Source organism: Orussus abietinus, unplaced genomic scaffold (genome assembly GCF_000612105.2).
Source record: "Orussus abietinus isolate OABI.00-Male unplaced genomic scaffold, Oabi_2.0 scaffold25, whole genome shotgun sequence".
Taxonomy (NCBI): domain Eukaryota; kingdom Metazoa; phylum Arthropoda; class Insecta; order Hymenoptera; family Orussidae; genus Orussus; species Orussus abietinus.
The window spans coordinates 1,069,569-1,089,834 of NW_019394504.1; the positions used below are offsets into that span (position 1 = coordinate 1,069,569).

The 20,266-nt window shown below is 52.2% G+C and overlaps 1 protein-coding gene across 3 annotated transcripts in view; it reads left to right on the forward strand.

Moving 5' to 3' along the window:
• The window catches only part of LOC105697646 (homeotic protein antennapedia), a 110,614-nt gene extending 91,897 nt beyond the window's left edge, over nucleotides 1-18,717 (forward strand). For all 3 annotated transcript variants that reach the window (XM_012421142.1, XM_012421144.1, XM_012421143.1), the window contains exons 2-3: nucleotides 1,691-2,957; nucleotides 12,628-18,717. In XM_012421142.1, the coding sequence (XP_012276565.1) occupies nucleotides 2,141-2,957; nucleotides 12,628-12,881 (1,071 nt within the window). In that variant the 5' untranslated portion in view covers nucleotides 1,691-2,140 and the 3' untranslated portion in view covers nucleotides 12,882-18,717. The remainder of the gene's footprint in view (nucleotides 1-1,690; nucleotides 2,958-12,627) is intronic.
• The last annotated feature ends 1,549 nt before the right edge of the window (nucleotides 18,718-20,266 follow it).

The following is a 20,266-nucleotide window of genomic DNA, read 5'->3' on the forward strand; positions in this document are numbered from 1 at the left end:
CCGCTCTCCAGAAGTCCGCGCCGGAAGAGGGCCGTTCTCCAGGGTTCGGAAAATGATGATGAATCGAGCATCCCCACGGGGCTACGCCACACGCGATGTCTCGTCCCTTGGCCCCCCTTCACGTGGCGCCCCCTTCGTGTCTGGTCAAACGTCAAACGAAGTACCTCTTCTTTGCTGCGTTTACTCGCGTAACGAGGGTAACGCCAACACCTGTCGTCCGCGCTAGCTGGTGCGCCGTAATTACACCATTTTACTATTTCACGCGAGCGGGAGTACACCGCGACGCCCAACAATGGCGCCGTTATATACTATTCTTGGGCGCAAACGAAGGAACAGGCTGGGACCATAATGGCGCCTGTATAATGGATTAAGAAGATGCCCCATAGTCTCTGTGGTCTCCCTTCAGCTTAAAATAGCCGTCCCTTCGACGTCGCGGGAAAATTCCGAATTTTTTCTCGCAATGCCACTTCTTGCCATCGTCGTAGGAAATTTCGCCATATTTCCATTTGGCCGTTTCGCAAATTGCGAAAGACGAACCGACCGTCCTTGGGTTGTTTAGCCGTGGCGTGCGATAAACTCTTTGAAACTCGGTACTATGAATTGAGATACATATCGCGGGCTTCCACGGAGCTGCCGCTTATGAACCGGGCGCAAGAAATCGGGACAAGAAAGACGGTCACGAATTAATATTGCACGCACGATTTGCTCGGCCTCTATGCAAAGGGGACCTCTCGGGGTTCGGGCATGGCTGCCGGTCGGCAAGTTCGGAGGCCATGTTCTCGGTGCGGGGAGGATTTTTTTACTAATTTAACGATCCCCTGGCCCGCCCACGACCGAACGTCTGGGCGATGGCCGGCACCGTGACGAGCACGTGTGTTCCTCGACTTCTGTCAGTCAGCCTCGCACTTTCGGGCGAACTCGGTTAGAGCGAGTTCCATTGCGCGAAAAGTATTCCATTTTCGTAAGGAGACTTCGATCGCGGCTGTATTTCATTTTATGGCGCCGTGGTTCACCCCCTTTTGGGTCCAGCCGTTGTTTGTCCGAATTTAACAATAGTCATTGGGTCACCGTCAGAGTCGAAATTCTGCGCGATGGCCGTCACCGTGACGACCACGTGCGTTCCTCGACTTCTGTCGGTTCTTCTTTTCGACGAAGTCAGTACAAGGGAGGTCTTTCGGGGGAAAAATATTTTACTTTTGTAAGAAGACTACGATCGTGGTTTTTTTTTTTTATTAATTTTATGCCGCCGTTAATCACCCCCTTTCGGGTCCAGGAGTTGTTTGTCCAAATTTAACGACAGTCTTCGAGAACCCGCCCACACGAGGCACCGTCAGAGTCGAACGTCTGCGCGATGGCCGTCACCGTGACGAGCACGTGTGTTCCTCGGCGTCTGTCAGTCAGCGCCACTTGGCTCATTCGAGGTTTGCCCGTTCGGACAAAGATCGGCGAAGTCAGTATCCGCAACTCAGTTGCGTCGGCGTTGCGCGTTGCGTTGGCACGCGCGTTGCCATAGTGCGGGGATCGGCGCAATTTGGCCGAGTATCGCTATTAGCGGGATTGCCCCCGTTTCGGGTAGGTCCGAGGTGGGATGGTCCAGGGCATAACGAAATAATAATGCGAAGTAATTATAAGCTCGTCGCATCCTCTGCACGGTATATTAACCAAGGTGTTTTCCCGAATTCCGTTGCAGGTGCGGCGTAGCGTCCTCAGCGCGTTGGACGGAATCGCGGAAGACTTCCGGAGCGGCAGGGCGAATTGAAGGGCACCACCCGACCGGCCTCCGAAGAAGAACTCTGTGACGACCGCTCCCCAAAAATTGCGATCCCTCCCCCGATCTTCGCCCCCCCTAGTGGTCCGGTCTCGGTGGTGAAACGGTGATCCACCCGGACGGAGTGGTCTCAGGCCGCTCGAAAGTGCGAGGACGTCGCGAAGGAGTGCGCGTATCCGATCGAGTGCGAGGTGGAGGTGCGGCAGAAGTGCGGAAGTGTCGGTGAACGCGGACGCGGGGTAAGCCAGGGAAGAGGGTAAGAGGGGGCGAAGCGGGCGCACGGAGGACAAAGCCAGGGAGAGGAGAAAATCGGGGAAGGCGATTTGGAGAGAGGAAGAAAGAGAGACCGCGCGCCAGCAGCGATACGGTAGCATGAGTTCGTACTTTGCGAATTCGTACATCCCGGACCTGCGCAATGGCGGGGTGGAACACCCCCATCAGCACCAGCAGCACTACGGGGCTGCCGTCCAGGTGCCCCAGCAGAGCCAGGCCGTGCAGCAGCAGCCCCAGCAGGCTTCGGACCCCTGCGACCCCGGCCTCCTCCGGCAGGGGGTGCCGGCCCACCACTATGGCGCCGCCGAAGGGCCGCAGGCCATGCCCTACCCCAGGTTTCCACCCTACAACCGCATGGACATCCGCAACGCCAACTACTATCAGCAGCAGCAGGAACACGCCGGCATGGACGGCATGGCCGGCTACCGCTCGTCCTCGCCCACCTCGGGCATGGCCCACATGGGGCACACTCCCACCCCCAACGGGCACCCCTCGACGCCCATCGTCTACGCGAGCTGCAAGCTCCAGGCGGCCGCCGTCGACCACCAGAGCAGCGTCCTCGACGGGCCCGACAGTCCGCCCCTCGTCGACTCGCAGATGCACCACCAGATGCACTCCCAGCACGCCCACATGCAGGCCCAGCAGGCCCAACACCAGTCCCAGCCGCAGCCCCCGCCGCCCCACCAGCACATGCAGCAGCAGCCGCAGCACATGATGTACCCCCAGCAGCAGCCGCAGGCCCAGGCCACCGCGCAGCCCCCGCCGGCCGCCATGCACCCCCAGCAGCAGCCCCAGCCTCAGGCGCACCAGGGCGTCGTCGCGTCCCCCCTCGGTCAGCAGCAACAGGGCGCTCCTCAGGGCGCGGCCAGCGCCAACCTGCCCAGTCCCCTCTACCCGTGGATGAGGAGTCAGTTCGGTGAGTACCCTCTCGCGGAATTGCCGGCAATTTTCCTTCCTCCCCCTCTGGCGAACCGATCCCTCGGGGAGTGGCGGAGATCTCGCCTCGCGCGAGCCGCACGGGGGAGACGTGCTTGCTCAAATGTTCCAACTTCCGCCAGGGCCAACCATCTCGCGAACTGTTTGCCCATTACGCTGGCAGCGAGGTGTTTGACGACCGATTTGTCATTTTTTGTTTGATCTCTGGGGATCCGCTTGATTCTTGGCTCGACGGATGCCCGGTAGAGGTGCATCGGGGGCTCCGATTTTCTGCATTTAGCTGCATTTGGGTCACGTCGGTGGCGGGATGGAAACCGCGGCGGTGGACGCTCGTGCGGGCTCGGAGGTACGTGTTATGGTTTCCGAAAACGGTCTCAAGGTCCTCGTTCCGCTATAGTCCCTCCCCATTGTTCCGGAAGTCTCGACAGGTAGGGGGCACGCAGTCCCGGGACTTACGCAACGCCGCGTCGGTCCGGATTCGTACCGCGGCTGCGTGCCAATTGACCGAGCGGAGGCACAATATCTCCAGCTCTCTAGGTACGAGTTGGCAATCCGAGTTATTTATTGCTCCGACCTTTAGCCCGGCGTTTCGCCACGAATGGACCGGACCCCATAAAAGTTGCGTCCTCCACTTTGCCCCCCGTTTACGGAGGCCGGCCTCTCCGCTTTTATTTCCACGTCCCTCGGCCATCTTTCTTTCCCTCGACGCTCGCCAGGGCGGACTTCTTCGCGGATCCGATTATTACCTCTTAATAGGGAAATCCTCCCCTCCCTCGGTAATCGATCGTCCCACCGATCGTCCGACGTTCCCACCTATTTTCGAGCCTATTTTTACTCCTAGACCCCGATCGCCGATATCGGCTCATTGAACGCGCCGACAAAGAGACGCCAAGAAAATGGACCTGGATGTCGGACCTGGGTTAATTTGGGATTGTCGTCGACGTATCGCGAATCGTAAGCCATCGATTGTGTATCCCCCCTTCCCTCTTTGCGAATCCGTTTGTCGGAGTCGATTCGATCCTGCTTATTTTGGCAACCCGAACCGTGGCTCTAGATCCGACTCTGGATCCGCACTTTCGCACGGCTGAAGAGACGGTGGGATGGTCGGCCGAGACAGAGGCCGGTTAATCATTCGACGAAAGCTGGAAGGTACGCGACTTTGTGGGATAGAATAAACCCGAAGACTCGTGCGAGGAATTGCCGGATATATTTCACGTTTGCTCTACATGTCGGCGTGATTACCCTTGGCACCTGTACCTCGTTCGAGACCGGCGCGGACAACCTCGTTTCACCCGATCCCGGCCGAGGGAATAAATCAAATCCGTTAATTATCTTTGCGTTTCCACGCTGGAACATCCCCCGAAGATAACTAAATCTCGGATTTGAAAAAAGAAAAAAAATATATATACGGACACTGAGAATTAATCTACAATTTTTCCCTGGCGTTGAACTCTTCTTTGCCTGGCCAAACTTCAAGGAATTGTAAATAACGTCGCCGAAATGGTGGTTTTCTTTGGTTTATTTTTTACTTACGCATTTATTTATTTATTTATTTATTTGTTTGGAAAGTTTGGACGTTTCTGAAAATTCCTTCGGGACTTTAAACTCGGGCAAAGTCGAGGGTGGAGGGAAGGGCCGTGCTGACCTTGGCTCTTGAGAATGGCGTAACCGGCTGACGATTTATGACGGCCATAACGAAGTGATAATAGCTCGGTCGTAACTTACGCAGGGCACCATCGGGCGAGGGCCGAGCCTGCAGGTTGTAACCCCTGCTGATTCCGCTCTTATTCCGTCAAACCCCTGAGGTCCGAATTACCCGAGTCCAGGAATTATCGTCTCCGGTGCGGGCCGACCCGGAAGAAGGTGCGAACTTTACGGGGGTGGAAAATACAGCTACTCGGCCGTAATCCTCGTACTCGATCCGGCGATTTTCAGTATCCTCGCGACGTCCGTCCGCGAAACGTCGGTTCGGTATATCTCAGCCGGAAGTACTTTCTCCATTAAAGAATCATCCTATTAAAAATCCAGATTTCGTACCTGTTGAGAGATATCCTATCAAAGTCGAGGTTTCCTCCCAGAATTCGAAAACGTTGGGTTATTTTTGAAATTGCCAAATTACCTTAAGGTGACGTGACAGTGAGGACACAGGGGTCTCGTTTATGAGACATCTCTCGGAACCAGGTGTATCGAATTCTTTCAAAGTTTACAATGTAAATGTGGCGGCTTTAAGGAAGGTCTTGACGACCGTGAAATTTAACTTTTTTTTTTAAATTTGATTACTAGTATAAAAAATGAAATTTCATTGGAGTCAGAACCTTCCTTATAGCCTCGATATTCACGTCGTAAAGCTTGAAACGATTCGGTCCACCCAGTTCGGCGAAAAGTCTCATTTTGTCTCAGATGCCACTTTCGCATACCCTTAATAGTCGATCGGTCGTGTGATGGTAATCGAGAATCGATAAGAATTGAAATGGCAATTTCTCAAATTGACCCAGAGGGGGCTGATCGTGAATTTTATTTTCACTTTCTCGCGGAGGGTACGCGATACATGGCGAGCGGCGCACCTGCGGAGCACCTGCACGGCAGGACCGTCGATCCTGCAGTGGCGCGACTCCGGTGAACGAGCCAACTCGTACCATCTCTCGGTTAAGCCGGGAAGCTAGTCCCGAAGCGCGTGCCGCGATTGGCCGATAAGCGGTCCACTCGCGACTGCGCGTGCAGCGAACCGCGGACGCGGGAACGGAGCGGAACGGGAACGGAACGGACCGGCTGGAGTCCCGGCCTCTCCTCACAGATGTCGGCACGTGGCCCGTGACTCTAACGATCTCCGGAACCCCTGACGCCCTTGCCCGCGCCCCGCGAATTTCGGCCGGTCTAACCTCCCTTAACCCGCGGCAACCTAACCTAAGACGGCCCGAGGGTCGCCATGAATTATGCATGGCGAGACTTATAGATGCCCCTCCACCCGGATCGCTTATCGGTCCGGACCTCGATTCGCTGGTTTCCCGATATTTTCACGCCGACACGCTCGCCTTTCTCCCAAAATTTCGACCCTAAGGGCGCGACGATTTTGCAACTCTTTTTTTTTTATCTCTCCTAGAATTATCGGCTCTTAACTAAGAAACGTTCTGCCCTGGAAAGTGGCTCCGATATTTAATTCCAGAGGATCAATAAATTCTTGAATACGAGGGACTCACTTTTAAATCAATAAAATGAGATTTTCGACCCTCGCGGATTGACTACCGCGATAAGAAAATCTCTACGTGCTTGTCGGACCGATAATCGCTTATTCAGGCTTTATTCATCCGAGGATCGAGGTTGATATCGAATGGCAGGTGTAAGTCCTGATTAGAGCCTTTTCTGAGGGGCAGGTCATTTTCGACGATTATTCCCAAATCTGTCCCGTTTCCACGCCGGTGGAGGGAGCGCTAATTTACAGACTCCGAGAAATGGGATTTCTTTTTTCGAGATTTCGTCCTTCTCTTCTTCTTCTTTTTTTTTTTTTTACCTCGCCTCGCTTTTCGGCACTATTCGTGCTTCGCCCTTGTTCTGAGAGCGCCGATTCAGGTAGGCCGATTAGCGGGAGCGGCTAACAATTTCGGGCGGCGGTCCCTCCTCGTAAATCACGCGTTATCATTTTTTGTTTTTTTTTTCGACGGCCCTTTTTGCCGGTCTTTTCCGATGATTCGCGAATTTCGACCGCGTCGAGAGAGGGGGGGGATTGAAATTGAATAAAAAAATCGCGGCCGCGACCTCTGCTCTTCGGTTTTGCCGGGTCTCTCGAATTTTGTATTCATGGCCGGTATTATGGCCGGGTTTAATATCCTATCGTATTATCGGCCCGGCCGAATTTCGCGATTGGAAAGTTTAGGACAGCTTCGACACTCGCTGGCACCTGCGTCCTGTTGAGTGATAAACGAGCGCTCTTTTGCAACTGCAAACTTAACTGTCTGGCAACATGACAATGGCGGATGCGATCGATGAGACGAGTGCATTCGTCCGCACGCGTTGTGCGTTACATTTTGCGGCCATTTGCATAGGATTATTCGGCGCGTCCTATCGGAAATCGGAGTCGAGGACGTTCGAAAAATGAAAAGCGAAAACTGACTCGGAATTTCGGAACTCTGTCCCATTCGCCGAGGAACGTCGGGAAAGAATCCGTCAGGGCGTGGGAGGTGAATTTTATCCAATTTGATGATAATCCAGAAAAAAATATTTTTCCCCATTTTTGTACATAGCAGTTGATCCTGGAGGAGAGTAGACTTTTTCTCAGCTGTATCTTACTTAATACTTGCTCTTGGATTGCGGTGGAAATTGTGAGGTAATTCATTGTCGGTCGACTCTCCTCGTTTCTCCGGCGATTCCGAAGACGCTTCTTATTTGCCGTAATAACCGCTCGCTACGTAATTTCCAGCTTCCGCGACGCAATTAACGGAATCGTGGTAGCACTTTCACGTGTATAACCTGGAATCGCGAGCGCCATTCATCGCGACTGACATTCCGATTTGAGGCAATCGCCCTGGAAAGAAAAAAGATGTAGCGTATCGGCAACCGACTGGGGATTTTAATATGTGCGAGATAATTGCAATCCCTCTTCGTGGAAAGATTTATGATAACGGGTTCGCTTATAAATAAGCGCGTTATGGTGCGATCATGTTGAGATGGGGCTCGAGTTACTCGGCGGCATGCTGCCGAACGACATTCTACTCTCGATCCTGGTGATCGAGATGAAACGTCCAAACCTGACGAGATATTTACCCTAAATTAACGTGGGTGCATAAAAAAAGTCGTTACCCCATAAGAAAAAAAAGAGATGAATTCAACCCTAAATTAAATAAACACCAAATCGAGAGGAAGCGAAAATTATCACGAGACTTCGATGGTTAAATCTCGATATTTAAGGGAGTTTCCCCGAGAATTTCTAGAGATCCGCCATTTTGGGCGTCTAGAAACCCTGAAGAAAATCCACCCAGGAGGTGGAGGGGTTCTCATTGGGTCCCTCTTTAAGCCACGTGGCGGAGTCGTTAATGGATAAGGTCAATCCGAGAGTTCACGCGGGTCATGGGAAGGACTTTTCTCCCCTTTCTCGCTCCCTTTTTTACGTGGAAGCTCACGTTTCCCCACATAATCCCGGACGAAATTCGGGCGGCCTGGCGATGGCGGCCATGGGGAACCTCCGAAGAAAGAGGACGGCTCCGGGGAAAAGAGAGGAGGAGCGTGGAGAAAATGAAGCCCGAGGCCTGGCAGGAGGAGGCGAGAGGGACGGGTGACGATGATGGATGATCCACGGAATACCCCTTTGCTTTGGAGAACCGCCATGGCTCTCTCGAGCATGCAGCCTCGGGACGTCGCTTTGGATATGTCGGGTCTCCTGGGATTCTGATGGACCCCACGTATGGTCTGACGTCGACGTCGACGTCACTTCGGGGTGAAGACGTCGGGGCGGATTATTAAAGTCGCTCCTTAGGCGAAGGTCGTGCGAGGGAATTGAATTATTTCCAAGGGAACTCGCCAGACTTGACGCGGCGCGGCTTCTTCAGGGTCTCTTCTTAAAGTCACCGAAGAACGACCAAGAGAACCGAAGGGGCTGATTTGAATTTCTTCAAGGCGTCACGTAATTTCCTATCGGGGGTATTCGCGGAAATTGGTAGGTACGGTCGAAGGGGAGGGGAATATACAGAGAAATACGCATTTCGATTCCTCGGGCGGGTCGAGGAACACGGTACCTATGGAGAACCCTTGTTGTGACTCGGGGTTGCTTAGCAGCCATCATCGACGCATACAAGGGTGCACGTGGAACGTACACGTGGAAAGCTGGCAGGTGACCGGGCCGTGTCGTTAATTTTAGCCCCCGAATGGGAGTACGAGCCGGTCTGGGAGATTTACCCGGAAGACGCTCAAGAAGAGTCCCTCGTCTCTCCCAGAGGGAAGACTCCGCTCTCTCGCCCTACCTCGCTTAATAAAATTCCCCGACATTTCTTACAACATCGATTAAATTTAAAAAACACGAAAAATCACCCCGAGTCAAGATTGACCTCGATGAAAAATTCCCCCTTCCAAGTCTCCGAGACCCGTGCAGTGTTAAAGGACCTCGCAACGTGATAACATCCTTATCAAGCGAATTAAATTCCCCGCACGAGTTGGAAAAGAAAACCTTTCGGGGCATGAAATTTCTAATTCGACCGCGGTCTTGCACCGAAAGTCTATGAATATTAGGATTACATTAATCAGGGTAAGGCAGCCTTCCGAGTATTCGGGGATGAGCAAAAAGAGGGGTCCGTTTCTTTGAAGCGAGCACCTGGGGCCCGGCACCGGGGCTAATCCTTGTTCTCGAATCGAACGCGATCCCCCCGGAAAGTGGTCCCGGGCCTAATCGGGGAAGTTTTTGGGGTTCCACGTCGGCAATAAATCGGCGGCGTGTTTCACGCTGACCTACGTCAGGATTGGGCCCGAAGTTGGCATGTTAGGGCCCGGGCCTCTCGCGAGGGGCGAGTGGGCCAAATTAATGGGGCCGGCCTATCTAATCGGTCCGCGTTTCAAGGTTGGCCTCTCTCTCGGGGCACACCTACGCGAAGCTCGGGTTAATTGGGCTGCGAGTGCCGGCCGCGCCTTATTAGCGGGTTACAATATCCGGCTAGCCGTTAATCTGAAAAAGTCCCGCGTGTCCCGCGGCCGGACGGGCCCGGCCAACTTACTGACCGGTCGGTAAGGCCGCTCGCAGGCCTCGAGAGCGACTAGCCTATAATAAGCGACGGTTGTGTACGTTCTGTTCTGTTCCGTTTCGTTCCTTCATGCCGCGCCAGTGAAGGCAGACCCATAAATCTCTCGGCATACTCCCGGGGACATTTGATCCTTGCGTAACCCAACGCCGTTAATTTATTGCCGCGCGTTTAAAGTCACCTCCGTAAGCGCGAGACCGACCGAAACCCGGCCCGAGACTTTTCCCGATCGGGCCCCCCCGCACTTTTCCGTGTACTCTGTGAGAAACCTGGAAAATGCGAGACCAGAGATATCGGCCACACTCGCCCTCGAGAGACCCCGTGATACGAGGATGAGGGTCCTTCTTCAAGGACTCATCCTGATAGTCGTACCTCGGTTTGCTGTCGATGGAAATATGGCGCCGAGTGCAAAGGAAGTTTAGGAGAGATTGCATTTAAAAATGGCATTTCGGAAGGAACAAAACGGGGCTGGTTGTTTTTTTTTTTTGGTGCACTTCGGTTTATCGTCAACTTTCTATCGCTTGAATTTAATCCCGGGTTGGGGAATGTTTGGTCATTTATTTATCGGGGTCTTAATTTAGATTCCTGGTCTTTGGGTCGTGGGGAAAGTATAATCGGTAATTTATTCGATGCACTCTCGTTGCACCGCTCGGAGCGAGCGCTAGGAGCCGCATGCAAAACGCATGTCCGATCGGTTGGCTCGGTCGGCGATCTGCCGGATCTGTGCACTTGTCCGACAGGGTGGATGCACCGTGCACTCTGTGTACACGCACTGTGCGCATTCGCTGCACCGGAGTCGCCGTCTCTTTAATTAACCCCGCGCCCCTCAAGAGACGAGGAGCGGCGAGGCATTACGCGCTTCCATCCCGCGGTTACTTCTTAAATATATCCAATCGAGTCGCCATTATTTCCGCGGACTACCCGTAAAATGGCCTCGCGAAATGTACTCAAGAAAATCATTTGATAGATTACCCGAAACACCGTAAATAAATCATCCCAAATATTAGATACCTAAGTACCCGGTTAATACCCCGAAAGTATTTTCAATAATCCCCAAAAGGATTTACCCAAAACCCTTCGGTCCATCGAACCATCTCAAGAGAACATCTGAAATTATCTCCGACCTGATTCGGTAGATCCACCGCATTAGTCCTTTTTCCTTTTTTATTTATTGCGTGCAAGTACATATACCAAATCTCTATACAGATCCGACCACGTCCGGGAACCGCGATCGAGGGTCCCGTCCGGTGCCCCTAGTCGGTCCTTTCCTCGATTACGGCATCCCGTCCCCCTCGGCCAGCGGAGGTCCTCCCACCCAGGAGCCGACGTCCCTCGGATGGCCCGTTTCCCCGGAATACCACCCAAGAGAGTCCGGTGGAGAATCGGCGGAGAATTCGGTCGATGTAGGATGGGCGGCGCTCGGCTAGATCCAGCTCGGGGGAGAGAGCGAGCGAGAGAGGAGAGAAAGCCGGAGGGAGCGAGAGGGCGGCAGGGATCGGTATGTTGTTAATTTGAGAGCGTAGCCCGAGGGAGGGAACGTTAGGGCGTCCGTAGAGAAGAGGATGTGTTCCCAAGCGCTGGGACGGCGTCTCTCGAGCTCCTCCGGATCCGTCTGCCCCTCCGCCCTCCCAGCCTCCGCTGGTCCAGAGCGGCGCTCCTCGTCGCACCGGGGATTTCTTCCGGGCCAGGGTCCTCCGTCTCTCTTCCTCGCGGAGAACCGCCATCCGTCTTCATCGGCCGACAGCGCGACGGGCGGCGTTTGCCTCGAATGCTCGCCAAGGAGTTTTCTTCTTCTTATTCCTCTCTCTCTTCTTCTTCTTCCTGCCCCCTCGCCCTCCCTCCGGGCCCGGCGGCGAGCGCTCCTTTTTTCCCCTCCCGGCCGCCCTGAAATATTCCCCGTGCCCTCTCGCGCTCGTGGCGGGCTAACCTAACCCTTTCGGATTATACCTCGCAGGGTCCCGCCTGCGAGGCCGGGAACCACCACCGTGCCCGCAATTAATATTCTCTCCTTCGGCCGATTCGTGCTACACACCGAGATCGGGCGGGGGGATAGCGCGCTGCGGATTGCACCCCGCGAGGCCCCGGGCCCGCGATTATGGACACCTTCTGGGGGTCTGGGTCCTGGGCATGGATACCCCGTGTTACCACTCGCTACCGAGACCCGGCTTCGATATCGACCGATTGACGATTTCGATGGATGGATGGGATCCTGCCCGGAGGTTCAACATCGGAGAAGGAGAACTCCGGAAGCTCTCCGGTACTCCGTCCTTTCGGTCAACAACGAGGGGCTATTCCCTCTCGAAGTCATGGATCGGGAATGTGAAAGTGCCATCCGGAGGCTCAATCGTTCATAAAACGTTTCTACGAACTGGGTGTCTCAAATCGTTTCATGCTTTAAAACGTGAATATGGAGACCCTAAGTTTGGTCCAGAAGCTCGCGAAATTTCATTTTCTATAAACTATTTTCAAAATACCTATAAACAAATTTGAAAGGGATTGAAATTTCGTGAGTTTCAGGACCTCCCTTATAGTCTCCCTATTCGCGTTGTAACGTTTCGGACTATTCGGTAAACCAAGTTGGGAGAAAAGTATTATAAACGAAACCTCTTCGACGCCACTTTCGCATCGCCTTAATGCTCGATATCGCGTGGAGATCAGCTGGAAATCCCGAGCAGAGATCGTTTGAAATCATCTATTGTCCCTATTTTAAGGCCGCAGGTCACTTTGCTATTTATCGTATGAAATCAATGGCAAGTCTCGAAGAAGGGAATCGTTTTCAGTGATTTCCCAGGGAGTAGCCCCTCGGTCCAGAAGTTCGTAGCGAAATTGTAAATTCTACCCCTCGAGGACTCGCTATGAAATTGTAAACTGGAGGCGTGTAAAACGTTTGTCCAGAGATCTAACCTAGTTTCGTTCTATTCGGTGTTGCAGAGAGGAAGCGGGGTCGGCAGACGTACACGCGGTACCAGACCCTGGAGCTGGAGAAGGAGTTCCACTTCAATAGATACCTCACCAGGCGGCGACGCATCGAGATCGCGCACGCCCTCTGCCTGTCGGAGCGACAGATCAAAATCTGGTTCCAAAACAGACGGATGAAGTGGAAGAAGGAGAACAAGGCAAAGGGCGAGCCGGGCTCGGGCGACGGCGACACGGACATTTCGCCGCAAACGTCGCCGCAGGGCTGAGAATCCGAAGAATGAGCTTCCAAAGAGGTCTCATCTCTCAGGGTCGTACCTTGTCTCCAGCACTACCTCCTCCCCCGATGACCTCCAAATGACCCCCGCAGCAATGACGCTTATCTTGTCGTGTTAATCAAGTTGCTCGTACCAAAAAGAAGACGAAGGACCGGGAGAGAACGCCACGGCGCCCACCGGAACCAAGATGGCGGACGTGGAGAACGCGGCGGACGCGGCGAAGGCGCGAGATGGCCAAATACGTAAGAGAACGAGTAAACGAGGGAACGAGTGAGCGAGAGCGAAAGGCGGATATGCGCGAAAGGGACGGAGAGAAAGCGAGAGAATGCGAGCGAGAGAGAGAAAGAGAGAAAGAGATGAAGGCGGGGATGCGTTACGGCGACGGGCTCGCGAAAGGACGGACGCGGAAACTCGATCGCGCGCTAATCGGAACCGCGTTAACCTCCGTTTAGTTTAATCGGCGGTGTATCGTTTACCGAAGTCCAGAGGGAAAAATAGACGGAAGAGGGTTCGCTGGCTCGAATTGAGAGCGACGGAGAGGACGCGATCGGGCCGGACCGGTTGGTCCCTACTTTGGGCGCGAGCGAGACGGAGGAATCGAGGATGGCTTAAGAGGGAAACGATGGGATCGAGACGGAGAGAGATAGGAACATGGCCGGTGAACGAGAGCGAAGGAGAACCTGAACGAGTGGAGGAATGAAAGGGCCCGGTGGAGAGATTACTTAGGGAGAGTTTTATTATTTATTCTCTTACGTCGTACACGTGTGGAGCGTATGTAGCGTTTGCTAGTGTAGATAGCGGTTACTCATTACGTCTCTATCGGCGGTATAGATTGACGGTTTAGTAATTTAGAGATGGTTTAGATAGTTAGCGACTACCGCGGTGGCTCGGCGAGGCGTGGATTGGCGGTCGACTGTGCCAAGTGTGATCTTAAATCGATTCGAAGGGGGTGGAGGGTCCGCGAAATGGGCAAGGGTGCGAGGGGAAATTCGGGGCTCGGCGAGGGGAACGGAGAGAGAGGCGAGGAAGGGACGTGGACACGATTTGCGAAGTGAAGCAACCCCGGGACAAAAAGGCCAAGGCACTCGCCAGGGGACGATGGACTCGGGGGTCGAGTCGGGGGCGAAGACGCCGCCTTCGCGCTCACCCTCTTAGCACCCAGTGATACACGGTGATATTTAATATCGATACTGTAGGATTTTTACTATTGACTCGTCTCAAGAACGACACGCGTCGAGGGAGAGAAAGAGGACCGAGGCGGACGCGGATGGCATCCCGAAAACGGGGCCAGGATGGGCTCCTTCGCCCTGGAGAACGGGAACCAGAGTGGCAGCTCGTGACGTCACAAGGTCAGTCTTTAACGTTAGATTACGAGTAGTGCTTCGCGCACGAGTCTACCGACTCCAGGCTCCTCTCTCGGGTTCCTCTCGTCGAACCGATCGGCTCGATATATCGATCTACCCTCGACTTATCGGAAATTCTTCGCGACTACGTCGGACCGGGCGCGCGGTTCCGCCATTACCGTACTATGTAACGTGTACTAATTTCGATAGGACTATCTTAGTACCACAAAATTACTAAAAAAAGTTACGCGCGCATGTCTCCATCCAAGACTTCAACGGGAGATATTTTAAGGATCTATAGATTTTTCTACCCGGGGATTACCTGGCAATTCCAAAAATGTTCGCCCCTTCTCGGTACAGAAGGGAAGCAAGAAACTACAAGATTCGACGCCCCTTACGGGGTGCCGCCATTATTAACCGTCCATGGGGAGAGGGGGAGAGGAAATTTCTATGTAATTCCAGTCTCTTTATCTTTTTACGTGCTCTTTTTTTTTTTACTGTTTCTCGGGCATCGCGGGTGATTTCCACCAGACCGATGTCGCCGGTCCGACCGAGCAGTCCGCGGACGCGATCGGGAAGAACCGATTCGATCGAGGAATCGATCAATCGACCGATCGTCGCGAGCGCGTTATCGGGTCGCAGCGAGCCGGGAAAATCGCGGGAAATGGAGAGGCACGGGGGAAAACGAAAGTGAGAGAGAAAGGGGGCGAACCGGTGGCTTCGGCTCTCGGCAGCCGAATGGCGCCGCGGCGAATTCTGTGCTGTGTTGTAAAATTAGTTCGACACTTAGTTTATTGTACGCGATTACGATATACGCAATGAAATAATGTACCGTCGAGAGACGCATATTCTATTTAAAGATGGCGCGAGAGAGAGAAAGAGAGAAAGAGCGAATGGGAGCGGGTGCATGTAGCGCGAGAGGATGAGAGACAGAAAGAGAGAGAGAGAGAGGAGAGCGAACGGAGATGAGGATCTATAGGGTCGCGAAGTATTTTGGGGTACCTCGGTGCCCCGTCCCCTCCCCACTTTGTATAATGACGCATAGAACTGATATACGTAAAACGTGGTCCAGCTCGCGCGCGCGCGTTCATCGAGCACGACCGGCCTTTCTTTCTCGAGAGATTTATTTATGTAATTTCGATTTTTGATGCGCAACGAAATGTTAAAAAAGGAAAATCCGAAGCCTCCGCTCGCTTCGAGACGCTCTCGAGACACGATCGAGTCTGCCATGTCACCCGTCGATGACGTTTTTCGTCCTTTTCCGATTTGATCGCGACATCGACATCATGGGATTCGTATACCGTGATTGTCTCCTAAAGGTAGGGAAATAACTGCATGGGATGGCGGGAGCATTCTTGCACTTCGGGTTGGACATTTTGGAGTGGTCTCTTTCACCGTTCGGTCGAAAACTTAGGGAAATATTTCCACGAAATGGGTTGCGGAAAAGTGCAATAGTATTGCGAGGAGTCGGGAAAAATAAAGGGAAAGTGCATCTCGGTGACGTGGCCGGCCTCGAGCATCCGACCAGTCGCAGCGAGCGGTGGCCGAGAGACACCCAATGTACGTAAACAATTTTCTATATCCCCAGGATATTAAATAATTCCTCATACGTAGGCCGTGGACGTAGATTCCTGGAGAAAACGAGCCCCTCGGTCGGCGCTACTGCGCGGCCCTTGGCTCCAGGGGAAGCGGCCAATCGGCACGCCGGACTATTGGCTAGCCACGCCCATTTTACCCCTTCCCTGTCGGCCGCGCACTGGCACCGCAGCCGAGGGGCTCGCCTCGCGAATACGCGTCCTCGTCCCGCTTCTATAGATACAACGCGGAAGAAAAAAAGAATACACCGAGAATGGGAAAAGGATTCGTAGGTTTAAAAACTAAAAGTATAAATGCAAATTATATATTTTATCTCTACTCGTATATAGCCGCGTAAAAGGTAAATACAGATATACGTAATTAAAATTAATTAAAGCAAAAAAATACGCAAGTACCGTGGATGTATGTAAAGTAGAGGTTAACGAAAACGAAGAAATGCGTACGTACGGAGGTGTGTCATTAGGGTTAGAGCCTAAGGGATAAGCTAACGTCTAAAGTCTAAAACTTAAGGATTAGGGTTAAGAAAGAAAAAAAAAACAAACAATACACACACACAGGCGTGTCGGTTGCAGCGGGCGGGGGCGGTGGTGGACAAAATTTGGCGGATCCGAAGATCGACTAACCGATTGCAGTGAAAATTCCCATTCGCATGTAAACTCCGTAGGAGGAGGGGAGGGGGATCACGGCGTAACTAGTGAAAGGAGGACGGCTCGTTGGGGGTTTGCGGGGGGTGTACATAAATTTAATATTTTATCGGGGTGGCCCGCAAACGCCAACGGGACTCTTTTAGCGAGTGAATTATCGACGCGCGGCGAGACGTAGCTACTGGCCTGTCTTCAACGCTATTATTTAGTTGCGTAGTATTTATTAATAACCTGTTATATATTCTTACAAAGTGGACCTTTTTCCCCTTTTTGTTTTCACCGAATGTGTAATAAATATTTTTTACAACGCACCACTGCCTTGCGATGTATCTGTACTGCGAGCTCTCACCTCCCCCGGTAAGGACCGACGACGTTCTCTCGTTCCTCGTTTTTCTTGACTCTCTTTTTTTTTCTTCTTCTCCTCCCTCGAATTATTGTCACTGGACTTCCGCTCGATCTCACGTCGTATTTTCCTTTCAATCGAGGATGATTACTTATTAACCCGTGAAACGAGCGGCGCGAGGTCGGTGTCAAAATTTCCCGGTCGACTTCCGGGTCGTCGGCGGCCATTTTCGATCCTCGGGTACTCGGAAGAAGTAGGGAATCAATCGAGATAAATCGGGGAAATCTAAGCCACGTCCTCGCTCGCGCATACGCCGATGAGTTCCTGGCCCTGCTGCCGTTTCCCAGCGGGTGTCGCTAGTTGCGTATGCCTAGAATTATGTACGAAATCCGACGGACCCGGAGGAAGGTCCCAGCTTCCGGGCCAACCCCGTTTCCGTTTCCCGGCGGCCCTGAACTCCGTCTTTGGCAGATTATCGCGAGGTCAGGGGTGATCGCGAGACCCGCTACAGCCGGCCTTATAGGTACCGGTGAGATGAGCAAAGTCCGACCTGGTCTTGCGGTCTTGGTCTTGGTTTTGCCAATATCGCCAGGACTTACTCTTGGCCTAGGTAGCGCACTTTTTACGAGACCAGGACCGAGAACTTAAGACCAGGGCCGATTTTCCTCCTCACTGATAAGTACCGCGCAAGCTAACTCGCGCATAGGCGCACTCTGATAGCCGGTGAGAGACCATAGTCGAACTCGTTCCAAACTAGTCCGAATATAGCAGTTACGTTCGATAGGGAATCGCCGAGGGGATGTGGATGCGTGTCACTCGCGGAGAACCCTGAATTTTGTGCAGCTACGGAATCGACGGTTCCCCTGATATCCCTTTTTTTTCCCCCTTTTTTCTTATTGTTCTTTCCCATGTCTCCTTTTTTCAGACGGTCGTTACTTAACGGCATTGTACTCGATTACGTCCGATGCGCTTTCCGCCGAGGTGGAGGCACCGAGGCCTCGCGAGGTCGACCTTATCGCGCAGGTGATAAGCCGATCGAGCGGCCTCAAGGGACTCCACCTCGCTAAGAGACTGATATACTCAAAAATTGCACCCGTCTCAGTGCGGGGCAAAACAGTCGCCTCGGGGCGGAACTCCTTCCCGAGTTCCATATCTCGTAAAATTGAAAAAAAAAAATAATAATAAAGGAATCACTCTTAATCAAGATGGCGGATCGCGACTGATTTGCCCCAAGAAATCGCGATGTCGCACCGTCGATCGAATCGCCGTTTCTCGATGTCCCTTTATTTTCCTTTTGCTTCTCACTCTCCGTCTTACCTTTTTGAGAATCCTTTCTGACGCTTCCTGTGTACAGCTCGGGTGATACCGTTAAAGTATGGCTAAGGTTTTATACAGTGATTTCGGAAAATTGTCGTTTTGGATACCGTATTTTTAGATCGAAATCGGTCCGGAGTTTGAGGGAATTCTTTCGAGGCGTTATTTTCGGTCGAGCGCTCTTCGCGGGGGCTTTTGTTGCCGGTAAACCCTTTGAAGGTATTCTCCATTGCTGGTAGGACGGAAGGTAGGACCGGTCGATCGAGAAACTGTATTTCGAGGTAAGAGTTCTGTTTATCGGCAGGGCAATGCGAACGGCGACGTCTGACGTCGTGGTATCGAATCGCGAGCCGCGACCCTGTATACGAGATACCGTGTAGGTAAAGTAGGTACCTGTTCCCTAGAATACATTTCGGAGTACAGTAGCCGGAGCTCTATGATACTATTTATTACAGGGTGTCCTGTAAATGACGAGGGGGGATTCGTATTAAATTAATCGACAGCTAGAGTAAGAGAAGACAATATTACGAGCGCCGCCGCGTCATCGACCGCCTATAAAAAAAAAAAAAAAAAGAGAGAAATACAAGCAGAAATGGCCCCGTGATGGGCGAAAATGACAAATCTGAAAAAAAAAATGTATAATTGAAAACGTCGAATCCACTGCTGAGGATCCACGTGCACGCCGAAAGGGATCATTAAATAGCTAATTTAATCCCACTCGGAGTTGTTGATTTCACTACTGATTTTTTTTTTTGGCCATTAGGAAACGGGAAGATTTTACCCCACACGGGCGCCATTTAATTTGAAATTCCTGCGAAATTGCCCTGCCGAGAATGAGGAGAGAACCCAGTTTGTAGACGCTCCGCGATCTAAAATCGAAGAAAGAGGAGAAAAATTGATATACGCGTCCTTTCGTTAACGAGTACGCACGCATACGCGAAGAAACGATGCAACAAAATTCTAGGTGTCTACATGCCGAGATACGTAGGTGCGCATTACTTACCGAACGATTACTGATAAAGCAACAAAAGTATAAATAAATGAATCTATATATATAAATATATAAATACATATGGATATATATGTATAAATACAGAATACGACGTTACGATAAACAGTGAAGCGTATACAGTTATTTTGTAGTGTCCCGCAGTATGTAAACTAAGTGTACACATTAAATTACGAGGTAATAAGGATTGCGCGACGGAGACGGTGACGGCGACGGAGACGACGACCGAGACGACGACGACGACCCGGCCGTAGCCGCATAACGGTGTAACGTGTATTACGACGGCGGCAATTGATAACGATAATGGTATTACTTACTATTATTTCGACGAGTCGAAACCGTATTGTATTATATAAGAGTCTGTCCATATTAATAATAATGATATTAATTATAATAACTGTGTTTGAAAACGAGAAATAAATTGTGGTTGAATATGACTAGCGTCCTGTGGGTGTCCAGAAGTTCCGCAATACGTTAACAGCAAAGCGAGTCGCAAAATTGGATTGCCGAAAATCTTGCTAATTCTTTTTTCTTTTTCTTTTCTTCATTTCTTTTAAAACGTCCCGTGAAATTTCTGTATGTCAGTCTTTTACATTCTCCGTACATTTTTTGCTCATTTGGGTTAGAATGTTTTCTTAACAATGTGGCACATCGCAGGATGCGTTCCTTCGTCGGGATGTTGGTTGAAAATCGGAAATAGGGAAATGTGGAAATTTCGTTTCACGTGGAATTCGACGCCCCTGGGAAGCCCGACCCAAGGGGTGCCTCGACGTCGGGGTTTGCGTTCCCTCGTTCCACGGCGGAAGGAACCATCGTACAATCCAAGATGGCCTCCACCTCGGAGAGGATTATTATTGGCTAATACGAGGCGAGAAGCTCCGCCTTGGCTCATGCCTCGTGACGGGATGATTTATTGGGTTTTCTGTCTGTTCGCCCCGGCAGCGCCGAACATGCCGTGCCTACTCTCCAGAAATGCCTAATCCGTGCTCGCCTCCGAAATCCTTCGGACAGCTGTCCGTGCCATTGTCGAGGCGCTTCTACGCCTATGGAGAAGGAGAGTATCGCCGGAAACTTGTAGGAAGACTTCACGCGAGGCCGGAGGACCTCGGGCTCTTTGTCACGCGCGC